The sequence below is a fragment of the Amphiura filiformis genome, chromosome 10 (genome assembly GCF_039555335.1).
Source record: "Amphiura filiformis chromosome 10, Afil_fr2py, whole genome shotgun sequence".
Taxonomy (NCBI): domain Eukaryota; kingdom Metazoa; phylum Echinodermata; class Ophiuroidea; order Amphilepidida; family Amphiuridae; genus Amphiura; species Amphiura filiformis.
Window position 1 is genome coordinate 30,899,491 of NC_092637.1, and position 15,618 is coordinate 30,915,108.

A 15,618-nucleotide genomic window follows, 5' to 3' on the forward strand; every position below is an offset into this window, starting at 1 on the left:
GGATTTCAGTGCCTTTATCTTAGCATGTATCTGCTCCCCTGACCATATGGGGAATCCCCCCTTGTCATGTAATAGCGTGGCTATCTCCTCCCAAAGCTTTTTTTTTATCCCAGAAATACTTTCCGTGTCTCTCCAAATTTTGAGGATAGCCAATGTTCCCATGTCATTCCAATTGACCCCTCTATTGCGTTTATTTATATTAATATTTGCAGCTGCAGCCATGATGACATCACGCAGTAAATTACTCTGCTCAGTGGCGTAGATTTCTTTTTGACATTGGGGGGATGGAGTTGGAAAAATATTTCAAGTATAGTTAATCCAGCACCTTTTGGCGACAGAATAAGTTTTTGGTTCAATTGTGCGCGAAGCGCGCGAAAATTTGTGCTATTTTGAAGCTAAACTGATGAAATAATGGTGTAAAAGTAGAATAAATGCGCGCGAAGCGCGCGAAAATTTGCACTTTTGGGGCAAAAATGGGCAAATATGAGATTAATTTGGTCAGAAACCCATTATCAGGCGTCAACATTTGGGGGTGATTGTATGGACCATCCCCTGGCAAAATATTGGGGATTCCCCCCATCCCCGGGATCTACGCCTATGACTCTGCTTAACATTTTGCGCGAGTGATATACTCACAGTTATATCCGACAGCCCAATAGTGCTGCATGTCCACACGTAATTACTATTACCGGACGTAACGTTTCGATCGGTCTTAACAGCTCTTAATCCTGGTCATCTTCAGCCTTAAATTTTCGGATTTAAAGCACATTACGTCGGATATAGTAATTTTTTTTATATCCGACGCTCATTCACACTGCCACTTATATCCGATACTATTACCGACGTAATTTAAGTCCGACTGTGTGAACAAATTGTCGGATTTAAAGCACATTACGTCGGATATAGTTATATCCGACGCTAATTCACACTGCCACTTATATCCGATACTATTACCGACGTAATTTAAGACCGGTAATAAGTGATTTAAGTCCGACTGTGTGAACACGACTGTAGACGCAAGCGATGCACTGTAATACAAACACGAGTGTCTAAAGACCTGTTTCTTTCGGGGTTTCTTTACAGTACACCTAATTGCTTCTCAAGATGTCCTTAAAATATGGATGCCAACTCATTTTATCTTGTCTTTTCAGTAGCAGTCAAAGATTTTGCGTTACTTTCAAAAGTAATAATTTTCGGTTAATCGGATACTGCCTCCGTTATCATATAATCACTGTGTGTATGTCGAAATCATCCATGACCGTGAACGACAATGCCTTGCATGTTCAAACATAACAAAAGAAGCTACCCAGCAAACACAAAACGTTTTCGACATCAATTCGACATCAATTGTCAAAAAATGTTTAAATGTCGGTTTATATAAAGGGTATGTTTAGGGTATAAAACGTTTTCATAACATTAAAAACATTTTTTGTAATTTACTGCCCAGCAAACACAAAATGTTTTACAGAAAAAGTTTCAAATATCGGGTTATATAAATGGTATCAAAATGTTTTAATAACATTCCAAAAACATTTTTGAAAACTTGATACAAAACATTTTAAACAAAAGGTTATTTTGGGGTTGAAAAATATGTTGCGAAAATTGTTTGCCCGAAATATTTGCAATAACGATTTAAAAACGTTTTCACGACTTTTATATAACCCGACATTTAAATATTAAATTAAAACGTTTTGGAAAAAAAAACATCTTAAGAAGATTTCTGTGTTTGCTGGGTGCAAATATTTTAACATAATGTTATTTAAGTGTTGACAAAATATTTGGCAAAAAATGTTTGCAAAATAGTTTACAATAACATTTTGAACACATTTTTATTTTTTTTAAATATTGTTGTAGTGTGTTTTCATACAAAACGTTTTAAAACGTTTTCATGACCATTAAATAACCCAACATGTTAATGTTATTAAAACGTTTTTACTTAAACCAAAAGCTAAAATATACCTTATTTTAAAGCGTTTTTGTGTTTGCTGGGTATACGCATGCAGCGCGTCTGTTTCAATATGATGTATTCCACTAGCTCATAAAACGTTTATTGGGTACTTAAAAATCGTATAAATAGCTTTGGTATTAACAAATTGCTTGTCTGGGTATTATTGCTTTAATGGATGATTATTATTGTACGCAAAGAACAGCCCGAAAAGGTTGACCCAATTTTTTTTGGGTGGTTTGAAAAAGTGAAGAGCAAAAAAAAAAGGGATTGTAGGCGCTAGCGCCCTAAAAGCAACACATTTTGATGTATAGTACCTCTTTTTCAAATTTTTTTATACTTTTTCAAATTTGTTTCCGCCCTTTTTTTCTTTTCTAAATCTTTTTGCCGCCCTTTTTCTTCCGCCGCCCATCTTTTTTCGCGCCCCTTCTTCTTCCGCCGCCCCTTCGTTTTGGCCGCCTCCTGCTTTTACCCGGGGGGGGGGGGGGCTCGCCCCCCCAAAGCCCACTCCTCCAAATGCGCGCGTGACTTTTAGAGAAGATTCCTAATAAACGTCAAATTGTGTAACTCATTTAATGTTGAAGCAACTCCATTATGTTTTTTGAGTCTGAAATTAGATCGCATTCTGGTTCTGATACCATAGTCCGGAGGCAAAACAATATTTATTTGAACACATACCACTCGGCTTCTTTATGGAAAGGTATTCGGGTTTCTCTAGCCTGTAAATTAAATTAAGGTTATTTTATTTTATTCTAGCAATAGTTTCAGAAACATGTTAGATTGGCCAGTAAAATGTTAAGGAAACGTGATAAGTTAAACAGTACTAGATATCCCGCTAGATATACCTAAATACCTATAACACATTTCTAAAGAGGTACAAACATACGTCGAAGACCAACATGCTTGATTGTAATACTTTTTATTATATTATTATTATTATTATTATTATTATTATTATTATTATTATTATTATTATTATTATTATTATTATTATTATTATTATTATTATTATTATTATTATTATTATTATTATTATTATTATTATTATTATTATTATTATTATTTATTATTATTATCAGTTATTAGCAGCATGTAGACTTATATTGGACTCTGTCATATTGACATATAAGCTTAAGGGCTGGGGTATGAACGTTTGGACAGTATTTATTTTGGGACATCAGAGCACATCAGACATATCGAATTGCATTCTGAATACGAAGAATGTCATTCTAATATCAAATAATTTTCATTTTTTGAAATTCGCAATTTAATTCACATTTTATGGCAAATCATTAAAAATTGATATTTTTGATATTTAAGAGTACTCGAAGTAAACTTTATAAATCTGATGATTTATACTTAAAGTGTATGTAGGTGGGATGAAAAGCCGACGATCAATTGAAAATTTTGACCTTTCGTATTGAAGATATGGATTTTTTTCCCAAAACACCAAAAAAAAATAGGTCTTTTGGGAAAAAAATCCATATCTTCAATATGAAAGGTCAAAATTTTCATTTCACCGTCGGCTTTTCCTCCTGCTACATACACTTTAAGAATATATCATTAGATTTATATAATTTACTTCGAGGACTGTTATATATCAAAATTTGAAAAATATCAAATTTTTATAATTTGTCATAAAATTTGTATTATATTGTGATTTTCAAAAATGAAAATTATTTGATATCAGAAAGACATGCTTCGTATTCAGAATGCAATTCGATAGGTCTGAGGTGCTCTCATGTCCTACAAAAAATACTGTCGAAACGCAATAAACGCTCATTTTAGATCCCTTAAAAAGTTACCTTTTCAGAGGCTGAATAGAGCAGCGACGTAGTGTCAGCAGATCGTCATAGATGGCGGGCAGGTCATATTGATCTCCAGGGCTTCTCTGATTTTCCTGTTCCAAAAGTTATCCTCCCTTCCGATCACTTCGACATTTATGTTGTGCTTGTGATTGGAAGTATGTTCACCGACCGCTGTCAGCGGGGCTGTGGCTCTAGTGTGACACAAAGACCTACTCTCAACAGGGATATTATGTCGGATATGACCTGCCCGCCGCGCCATCTATGACGATCTGCTGACACTTGACCACCCACCGGGTGATCAGGTGACCGGAGGAGAGTAATCACTACACTGAATGAAGACGCCGTGATGTCGTCGCAAGCTACGTCGCTGCTCTATTCAGACTCTGAAAAGGTAACTTTTTAAGCTTATTATTATTATTATTATTATTATTATTATTATTATTATTATTATTATTATTATTATTATTATTATTATTATTATTATTATTATCCAAAGTATGGATATCAACTTTGAGCCATTTTTCGGTACGATCATTAACAAGACTAGCATCTGCTTCAATTCCAATGACACCTCATGCATATGTTATCATTGGCGGAGCATGGAAACTAGCATTGCAGCCCTGTTACATTTATTTTTTCTAAATAAAATGCTATTATAGTACATTGAAAGGTCCACGTAAATTAATGATGTGTCACTAGTGCTGGAATAGATATTTAATGGTATCTTTTGTCCTGTTAATTTAGAAGCGCTTTGAATGTTTCTCAGAAATCCTGCTTATAACGGTTATACGTATGCAAAATAATAACTATCCATCTATCCGTCATGACTCTCACACTAACATTGATCGCCTGACTGCCTCTCCCATAGTCTACTTTAGTAGACCATTTTATCCAATCATGTTCTGATCCAACAGCTAGCTATTCATGAAAAACATGACCTTTTTCTCTGGGCAGAGCAGTACGGGGATGTATTGTGTTTTATGCATGGACTGGTATGAATAATCAAAAAGGGAATGGAAACCGGTCTACCTCTCCCACAACAACCACCACACACGAACATAATACACACCCCAATATGCACAGCTTTTTGGTTACAAATACGTTTTCAATAATACGCAATTCCTTGAAGCTCTATCTTCAAAAGGTGTCAAAAGATTCTCCATTATTTTGATAACTAACATCAACATGACGAACTAACATCAATTTACTTTATTAACCCCCTGAGACCATTTTATCCAATCATGTTCTGATCCAACAGCTAGCTATTCATGAAAAACATGACCTTTTTCTCTGGGCAGAGCAGTACGGGGATGTATTGTGTTTTATGCATGGACTGGTATGAATAATTGTTATGAATAATCAAAAAGGGAATGGAAACCGGTCTACCTCTCCCACAACAACCACCACACACGAACATAATACACACCCCAATATGCACAGCTTTTTGGTTACAAATACGTTTTCAATAATACGCAATTCCTTGAAGCTCTATATTCAAAAGGTGTCAAAAGATTCTCCATTATTTTGATAACTAACATCAACATGACGAACTAACATCAATTTACTTTATTAACCCCCTGAGCACTACCTGCCGATCTGACATTGCCTGTGATTAGTCAATTACCTGATATCGTCACTATAATCACCAATCAGAATGGAGATTCGCAAATAATTCACCCAAATTTTTTTGTGTGGTGAAATCCTTCTAACAATGTTGCTTATTGGTCCAATTGATAATGGAAACCTCTTTTTCGCCAATCGGCAGGTAGTTCTCATGGGGTTAAAACAGTTTTTCCAATATAATTTCTTGACACACAATGTAATAGTGTAAATGGAAACATGAAACTAAGGCACATTAACCATGTATGGCCTTGATTGAAAATCATTTGCGTACACTTTCCAAGAAAAAAGGCAGTATCATTAATAAATTACATAGCGAGTACAGCGTTTTGTGATGGGAAATAATTGTGTGTTTTAGTCAATATGGTACCAGTTATTTCAATAGCCTATTATACTGCTTTGCTATGACACCATTTTACTACGTATATAGATGGTGCGAACAATTGAACATTATTATCTTGAGCAAAATTCAATTCCTAAAGAAATTTGTTTTACATACCAAGATGTTAATTTAAAAAAAAAAAAAAAGTTTGATTTTGAGTGATTATATAAGCTCCAAATAAATTTCACACTATCCCTAATAAATGAATTATTATTACTTTTTTGGTAGGTAACTCAGTGAATTTCTTGATTTTGTATTGAGTCTTTTTACGACAAATGTGTTAACTTAAAGGGCAGGTCTACTGCAAAAACAAGTTTATCTCTATTCGAAGAGAATAATTATTACATTACAAGTTGACACTTGTTGCAATTTTTTATGCGTATTTCTCCTTTGAAGTTTTTTCTGTGAACAACAACAGTATACGTTCTGTCCATTGAGAGCGTTTATAGTCCCTTTTCTCAAAGCGGGCACATCTCATTTCAAGACGTCGCCTTTTTTCTAGGCCAAATCTGTCTCGTCCGAAGGAACTCACCGCTTAAGTTGGTTTTTGCGGAATATCAATTTTAAACGTCTTATTTTCTCAAAAAAGGAGTCATTTTCATTGTCCTCATAATATTAGCTTGCCAATGATATGATGTTGTTTTTGCAATAGACCTGCCCTTTAAGGTAATTAGTGTTTTGTGTTGGCGATGTATTTGGATATATGAATATTGTTATTATAAAGCATCATCATGGATGCAATTTCACAGATGTCATTTCTTTGAGATTTCGTAGAAAAAACACCACTGAAAACACACAAGGGACACATTATTAACCTATTTTTTTTATCCACAGCCCTAAGCTCCCACCCTCCCATCCTGGACATGCATTTCCCATAAAGCGTAGCGTTACAATGTCTGTGCTGCCTGACAGTCCTCTCGCAGCTGTACAATGAGTAACTTAACAATAGAACAAAGATTTATTATAGGAATTATCACGATATTATTCTGTCCTCTAGAGTACATAGTGCGTTTTCGATTTCCACGACGGATGGTTCTGCGGCGGTAAAACACCAAACGTTGTCGTCGTTAAGTTTGTAATGCTTTGCCCAAAATATTGACAATAACGTTTTTAAAATGTTTTCACGACCTTTATATAACCCGACATTTAAATTTTATTAAAAACATTTTTTTAAATAACATTTCTGTGTTTGCTGGGTGCAAATAAAGTGTTGACAAAATATTTGGCCAAAAATGTATGCAAAAATAGTTTACAATGACATTTCGAAAACATTTAAAAATATTCTTGTAGTGTGTTTTCATACAAAACGTTTGAAAACGATTTCATGACCTTTATATAACCCGACATTTGAATGTTATTGAAACGTTTTTACCTAAACCAAAACCCAAAATATAACTTATTTAAAACGTTTTGTGTTTGCTGGGACAACGCGATCCACAGCCTCGACTCTCCTCCCCTTTTGGCCCTTTCAACTTATTCCAAAAGGAGTTATACCATCAGAAACCGAATGAGTGCATTTCAAAAATGTTCGTTTGTTCAAAAATGTTCGACTCACTTCGATCACTTAATATATAGTTAAAGGAGTATTTCGTGATCCTAGCATCTTCTTTTTATGACATTTTGCAGCAGATATCCACGAAAAAAGCTTTTTTTTCAAAATTTCAGTTGATTCCGATTTTGTGTTTGGGAGTTATGCATGATTATGTGTATTACACTGTTCCATAGACAATGTGTTGTAATTTCGTTCTGGTATACCAGAACGAAATTCAAATTTCACGATATCTTTGCTAAACAAATTAATCTGCAAGAAATTGTTTGTACATAAACATTATGTAGCCAGAGGTTTCTAGTGATATAAAAATCTTTTGAGAAAAGTGGGGGGAGGGGGTGATGCTGTGGATCACGAAATGCCCTTTTAATACCGCCAATTTCCCCCCGATTTCCCCCGACTAACTAACAAAAGAGGGAGGGGTTCATGACCACTGTGTTCTTGCCATATTCGGTCAAAAACATCGTTCAATTTGTATTTTCTATTACAACACAGTGGCACATGGGGCACTGTGTAATAAATTCCATTATGCGCAACTTATTATGTCCGAATCAACTGATATTTAAAAAAAAAACGTTTTCGTAGATGCCTATTGAAACGTACCCTAAAAGAGGATACAAAAATCAAAGCAGTACATACATGGAAGGCAAGGGTTTATAATTTAGATTCAAGCGAGTCTACAATCAAATAACATTACAGTACTGTGTTTTTACGGATGCAGATATTTGTGAATGTAGTTGACTCAACCTGCTTCCGAATTAAAACGAAATTTCTGCTTTTCATTGACAATAGCAGATACTGTATTTTAACTAAAAAGGATAAAAATAAAGAAATGATATAAAATCATTTCCAAATTTCAAACTGTAAGTTCATGCCTACCTCGGTATCCTTATCAATATGTACCAACTCATAGTCAGTCAACAAGTCCCTATCTTCATTTATGTGCTTGAATGCAAGCTGTGTAGCCGGGAGAATCCCTTGACCGCCAGGCCATCCGCCACTCATAGGGTATAAACCCAAAATATAGATTGGAATTGAACCCATAACCTCCAGCTGGGATAGCGTATCAACTAAGCAGATTGACATCAGTAGGATTGTTAAAGTAGCCATTGCGAGACACAGTGTTACAGTACAGAGTGTATCCGATTATTTGATTAACATCGGCTTGTGTGAAGCCCTATGTCAATGTTTGGCACATTAAGTGCCGTATCCATGAAAGCGAATTATGCATTGTAACATAAACACGACTGTAGAGTTGCTCTTTGTAAGCATCTAATTCAATTTTTGCTGAATAATCGTCAGCATTCAGTGCGCGTCCCTTTCTCGCGTCTATGTGGTACTAGTAACCTTGAGTTGGTACGAATGCGTGCTAAATCGTTGCACCAATAGAACATTTGTTTGGCAAGGTAACCAAATCTAATAATATCCTAACAGTCCATCCACACGGTCTTGGTACAATTGATGAGGCTGCTTTTGAAGATGACCTCAAAGAATGGATGCCATTTACATTGTAGTCCTTATCTCATCTTGTCGTTTCCTCATTAGTGTTGTATTTTCCTTTGCTTTCAAAAGTAATATAACAGTACATCCGTTATAGCCACGTATTTCAAAATCAACTACAATCGTAAACGACAATACCTTATATATGGTATCAAAACGTAAAAAAAGAAGTAGCAGTACGTCATTTAATAGATGAGTTAGTCCATTACATCTGATCTTTATCTAATAGCTTTGGTATTAACAAATTGCTTGTCCTCTTTACAAAGCAGCTTCCTAATAGCATCCAATTCAATGTAATGGTATAACCCATTTACCCGTGCTAAGTAGATGGCGCCTCCGTTATCAATATATAGCCTTGATTTCGAAATCATCCACAATCGTGACGGGAATGTTATAAATGTAATAAAGAAGCAAGCAGCAGCACAGCATTATGATTACCTCTGATTGGATGTCCTTTGTCTATTGAAGCAATTTCCTCTAATAGCTTTGGTATCAACAAATATCCTTTTCTGCGCATATTGCTCTAATTGTTGATATTGCACGTAGCTTTTAAAGACACTGATAGCATTCAATTGAGTGTAATGATGCAACTCATTTAAATGTTGAAGCAAATCGATTACATTTCCAAATTCCCTTAAGAATCACTTAATTGTCCCCATATAATGTGCATATTAAGTGAGTTTGAAATTTGATCACATTCAGAAGCTCTCAGAGGGTGGTGGTCATGTTTACATTGCGATCAGTTTATTTATTACGCAATTCCAAATTTGTAACATTACCAATCAATATTTTACTGCGCTTGGGTTAGATCAATGGAGTAACTAGACTTTCGTAATCAAGGGCAGCGTGGAATAAATCTACCACATGAGGGCCACATGTGTGTCAAAATACACGCGAAGGATGGTTATGTCTCCATAACGATTTTATCCGGCATATTAAGGGAGGTCTAATGAGCGTGAACCTGGTTTGGATGCAGAGGGAGTGTGCCTGTAACAGACACAGCCACCAGAAAAGGACCAGCTCAGATCGCGCGCCAAATAAGTTTGCAGTCCAGAAATTTCATTTTTTTTCTCAGCCTTGCAAAAAATAGGCAGAGGTGGGAATCGAACCCGGGACCTCGGTGTTGTAAAACCTACTGCGTTACCACTGAGCCAACTGGCAATCAGCTATGAGAAGTTTGATAGTAATCCTTGATATTGCTGAATAGAATAAATCAATACTGATAGGTCTATTTATCTAATGTACGATGTTATTCAAATTGGCCTATAAACTAGGAATATAATGTGAAATGACTATCAATCGATCAATCAATCAAGTTGTCAAGTTATCAACAATCAATAATAAACCGACGTAGGCCTATCATGGAATATTACTAACTAGGCCTACTAACTAATATACCAAAGAAATAAAATAAATAAATAAGTCAGTAAATAAATAAATAGGCATAGGCCTAAATAAATAAATAAATACATAATGCAGAATGCAGTTAGTATTTTAGTTGCAAAATTCCAAACATTCTATTCACACATTCTATTATAATTTTCTGCTATACACGCAAAGGACCTGTGCCTTTAATATGTCCGCGCATAATCAATAATGAGTCTTTCACCATGCTCACACACCATGTTAAACTATTGTATCCCTGCAAGTATTATACTGACCAAGTCCTAACACCTCAATGAAATGGATGCTATAACGTACCCAATCAAGCGAACATATCAAGGTCATATCAGGGCGTTATACAAAGAATGGTCAAAGGTCAACGTTTCCAAAGAAGTATAGTAATAGATGTAGACACAAGCTTTCGTGCGGGAAACATAAACACATAGTCGTCAGTCGTGTGGTTTTTATGAGATTTGATACGGCGCTGAAGTCTATTGGCTGTCCCAAAATCAGTACCAGACCCGGTTTCCAGACGGCAATGTGTGTGTTGTTACAAGGAATGCAAACTCATTTTATCAATGAGTGAACCACATAGAGGAATACGACATCTATCGTGAGCCAATCTGCATTCTGTTGCCTACAAAAGCCGACGATCAGGTAAAAATTCTAAAAGCAGCGTGACTAGATATTTGCGTTAATTTCATGATACGTGTAAAACGCATTGAAAACGCCAAATTGCAGTCATAAAATATATAATATTAGTAAATCACCCAATCGAATGTTAACGTAGGTATGTGGAAAAGAACTGCAATAACAATAACAAACTATGTGCCCAAAGAGTTGTCTTTGGCATGTCGCTTTTTTGAAATATGACCAAAAATATCAAATTTTGGAAAAACGCCCCAAAATTTAAAACAAACACGAACCTTCAAAAATAAATATATATTAGCACTCGGCGGCCCAGTCACTACTTGCCGCTGTGATTTGGGGTAACTCATTGCTTCCCCTCTCCAGATACCGGAACTTGAAGGTCGCTCATACCCCAGCCCTTAAGGCGCTTAAAAAATACAAAATTCCTGGAGGCTCAATCTTTAATAGGTTTCAAAAGATTGTGATAACATCAACATGACGAATTTATTGACACACTGTGTAATAAAATACTAATAATGATGCAAAAGGAAACATGAAAAGGCACATTCATCATGAATGGCCTTGATTGAAAGTCATTCGTCTTTGCAAGAAACAGGTAGCATCTGTAGATAAATTACATACCGTGTACCGGGCTTTGTAATGGGATATTTTTAATCAATGTGATTTTTTAATCAATAAGCTACCGGTTATTGCAATATCCTATTTATAACGCAGTTGATAGTGCTACTTAACTTGGATGTAGAGCGAAGTATCTGGCAAGTAGCGATGCAGATATTGCATTTGTACTGCCTTGGTAAGACACCAATTTATATCGATGGCGTGAACATTATTGAACATAATTACAGTCTAAACGCAGGACAACCGTTCTTTTGTTCTGCTTAGTCGCGCTAAAAGTCGATCGATACATGTTAAAATCAGCACAATTCCGAGATACACCTTTTTGCTATGAAATTTATTTTCTCGGTCAAATATAAAGCAAAATTTTTTTTTTCTTCAGTAATGTCAAATAAAAACATAGTGCTTGGATGAACATTTTTTTTTAAATCCTGGTGTTAAAATTAAGCATCAAATTGTGTCTTTTAGTGTGATATTTTTGATTTTTATAGGCCTTTAGTTCGCCCGTGAGCTTTTTGCAGAATTCATTTTTTAGCGTCTCAAACTAATATAGTTTGCTAAAGAAAGATATTTCCCACCTCTGTAAAGCACATCGTGTGGGTCTACATATTATAGTTTTGTCAGAATTTCCGTTTTTATTTTACCCTTTTCCCCTCCATGCTCCGAAAATGTCAAACTTAGTACTTTACCTCGAGAGCAACCAGCACAAATAATCGATATTTCAATTGTTGTCAACCCAGGTCCCTTTTCCATTGAAAACCAGGATTGCCTGACCAGCGATTTGGTAGCCCAAATCCCCAATTCTGGTAAATGAGGTGGATTTTGGAAATTTGCTCCCGTGATAGCCTGCAATTTCAATTTATAGGGCTATGGATTCCATGATTATGAAAACCATTTTGTCTGTTTGTTTGTTTGTTTGTTTATTTATTTACCTAGGATGAGGTCCATGGGAAAATCCACTGTCCAAACCTAGAAAAATTCGCGTGTTATTAGAGGGGATTTTAATTTTCTGTCCCTCCTATCTCCAGGTGAATTTTGAATGACCCCCCCATCGCGGGTTGGCATTTTCATTACACCCTTCAGACTTGCGTTCGGGTTTGTGTAGGCCTATTTGTCATAATTTAGCGCTCTAGGACCTACTTTCTAAATGTATAGCTATAGCCGTGCTATATAAATATTATAAGGTACCGGTAGGCCTATGGGGGTGGGGTGGGTACTCAACACATTTGAACCATGACTTACAATGCAAGGCTCATTGTTACCATAAACGATTTTTCCTTTAGCTAGGTCATTATAATAGGTTGTTATAAACTTCCGTGTTTAACCTTGTATTGTTTTGGCTGCTTCATTATGACTTTCGGTGGGTTTAAGCAATTTCAAACAAACACAAACAAAAGGCACTATACCGAAACACTAGGTAATTTCTTTGCTATATTGAAGTTCTGGCAAAACTGTATCCAGGCCGGCCACCCAGAGATATCGATCCACAATGCTAGTATTTCACGCGTGGATTTGAAATTTTTTCAGCTGGTATTCAAAAATTATGGAATCAAAACGGAAATGCTGACAAAACTATAATATATAGACCCACACGATGTGCTTTACAGAGGTGGGAAATATCTTTCTTTAGCAAACTATATTAGTTTGAGACGCTAAAAAATGAATTCTGTAAAAAGCTCACGGGCGAACTAAAGGCCTATAAAAATCAAAAATATCACACTAAAAGACACAATTTGATGCTTAATTTTAACACCAGGATTTATAAAAAAAATGTTCATCCAAGCACTATGTTTTTATTTGACATTACTGAAGAAAAAAAAAATTTTGCTTTATATTTGACGGAGAAAATAAATTTCATAGCAAAAAGGTGTATCTCGGAATTGTGCTGATTTTAACATGTATCGATCGACTTATAGCGCGACTAAGCAGAACAAAAGAACGGTTGTCCTGCGTTTAGACTGATTATATCTTGAGCAAAATCCAATTGAGTTATCTTCCTTAATGAGTTTGTTTAACATACTGCAGTTACTGTCCGTTTTCCTATACACAATACACAGTGCTCTCACCATTGACGCGTGACCTCTACAAACAGTGTATGTTATAGGTATATGGGCATTGCCTAGTTAACATCACTGTGTGAAAAATAACCGGCCAATATTTTAACTATTCTACAAACTTCTAGCAAATATATTTCTCTAACATGACCTAAAATTACAGCTAGGTTAGATGTTCAGAAGGGGTCGCACTTTCGTAGAATATGAGTGAGGGCAAAGCATAGCTAGCTCATAGCTAGCCAACTCCCCGTGTTAATTGAATGGAGATTTGACCGAAAATATTGAGCTATATTGGTAACGGACCGCTCCGTTCTGAAGGATGCCACAAAAAACGGTACAAGCTACATTTAAACTATTCTAAATAGGTTCTAGAAAATATAGTTTTGTAACATGTCCTAAATGTTTAGCTAATTTAGATGTTTGGAGAGGGTCGCACTTTTGTGTTTTAGGAAGGATATGTAAACGACAGATAACACCAAAAATATGAAGAAATTATTTCCAAACCGTGTTAAGTCAACAATCATTATGTTGCTCATTTTGAAGAATGCTGGTTAACAAAAAGCAGGGCATTGTCTCATTTCGTGAACAAAGGTACACATACCATTGTTTCCTTTCGTTTCCTTTATAATCGATTACCCAACTGAAGCTATAATACCAGCTTTATTGCGATGTCGCACATGTAAAACAGACACTTGTGCACAACCAGAGAAGATCTGATTTAATCAGTTGAGCTGCTTCAATGAGTGTTATCTTGGTTTAATAGCTTTTAATGGGGTTTAAGTCCTGCAAAGGTCGAGATGAATTCTACTGTAGACATGACTGCATCATGAGATACTAGTTTAGCCGAAACGAAAAAGAAAACGACTTAGAGTTTTTCCCTGTTTTTAATCTTTTAGCTGCAACTCAAGCTACAACTTCATTCTGCACGTGATAAATAATAAATATCCGATTCGAAAAAGTATGATGAGAACAATTAACATATCTGTCGTCAAGATGGTTTTAAGTCATGTTAGTTGCTTTTGTAATGTAAAAGGCATGTATATTTACAACCAATTCTTAGTCAGTGGGAGTGGTCTAGTTCGTAGACACATTTCTGATTGGACAATCGCATGATTTCGGGTGCCGTCTATCAGGCCGTAGACGACCCCACGTCATCATGCGTCTTGATAATGCGTAATACGCGTGTAGAGGTGCGCGTATGTATCGCGCGGGATGCGTAGACTAGAGCGGAATACGCGAACGCGTTAGCAATACGCGCAACAGAATACGTGAAGTTGTAAACAAGTTTCGTTCATTTTATAATGAGGGGAGTTTTTATGACGGTAACTTAGTTTTTGCTTAAAAAATTTGTTTACAGTTATTAAAATAATATTTAACTGTCGTCTATCACACGGTAGAGGATAGGCAAAATAAAAATTCCTATCGTTTATTCTCTAATTCGTTCTCAAAATATTTATTAGTCCATATCACTACTATGTATCAAAAGTCAAATCTGCGTGTTGTTATGCTAAAGTCGCAGATTTTTACTAAAAAGGCTAACAATAAGGTACGGATAAGTTTATTCCAAAATTTCACAAACTGTAACTTCATGCCTACCTCGGTATCCTTATCAATATGTACCAGCTAATAGTCAGTCAACAAGTCCCTATCTTCATTAATGTGTTTGAATGCAAGCTGTGTAGCCGGGAGGATCCCTTGACCGCCAGGTCGTCCGCCACTCATGGGGTATAAACCCAAAATGTAGATCGGAATCGAACCCATGACCTCCAGCTGGGTTTAATAGCATGTAGCCATAGCAATAGCAATTCAAGTAGCCATAGCGAGACAGTGTAACAGTACAGATTTTCTGCGATTATTTAATAAACACCGGCTTTGTGTGAATGTCTTTGTGAATGTTCGTCATATTATGTGCGTTATTCATTAAAGATAATTATGCACTGTAACATAAAGTTTTTTTTATTATTTGCTCTTTCAATTTTGAGCTGAAAATTTATCAGCATCTTTGCACGTCTCTTTCTCTGTGTTTATATGATAACCTTGACTTCAAGAGAATAGGTTTAATAAATTATTCGTTCCACCAAAAGTAAAATAAGTGAAATTTGGCAGTTTTA

General features: G+C 35.7%; 1 protein-coding gene across 1 annotated transcript in view; it reads right to left on the minus strand.

Annotated features, from left to right (window-relative positions):
- LOC140162730 (gamma-aminobutyric acid type B receptor subunit 2-like) overlaps window positions 1–8,900 on the minus strand; it is a 55,136-nt gene extending 46,236 nt beyond the window's left edge. The window contains exon 1 of the mRNA XM_072186016.1: window positions 8,184–8,900. Within this exon, the coding sequence (XP_072042117.1) occupies window positions 8,184–8,414 (231 nt within the window). The 5' untranslated portion in view covers window positions 8,415–8,900. The remainder of the gene's footprint in view (window positions 1–8,183) is intronic.
- Window positions 8,901–15,618: the final 6,718 nt, after the last annotated feature.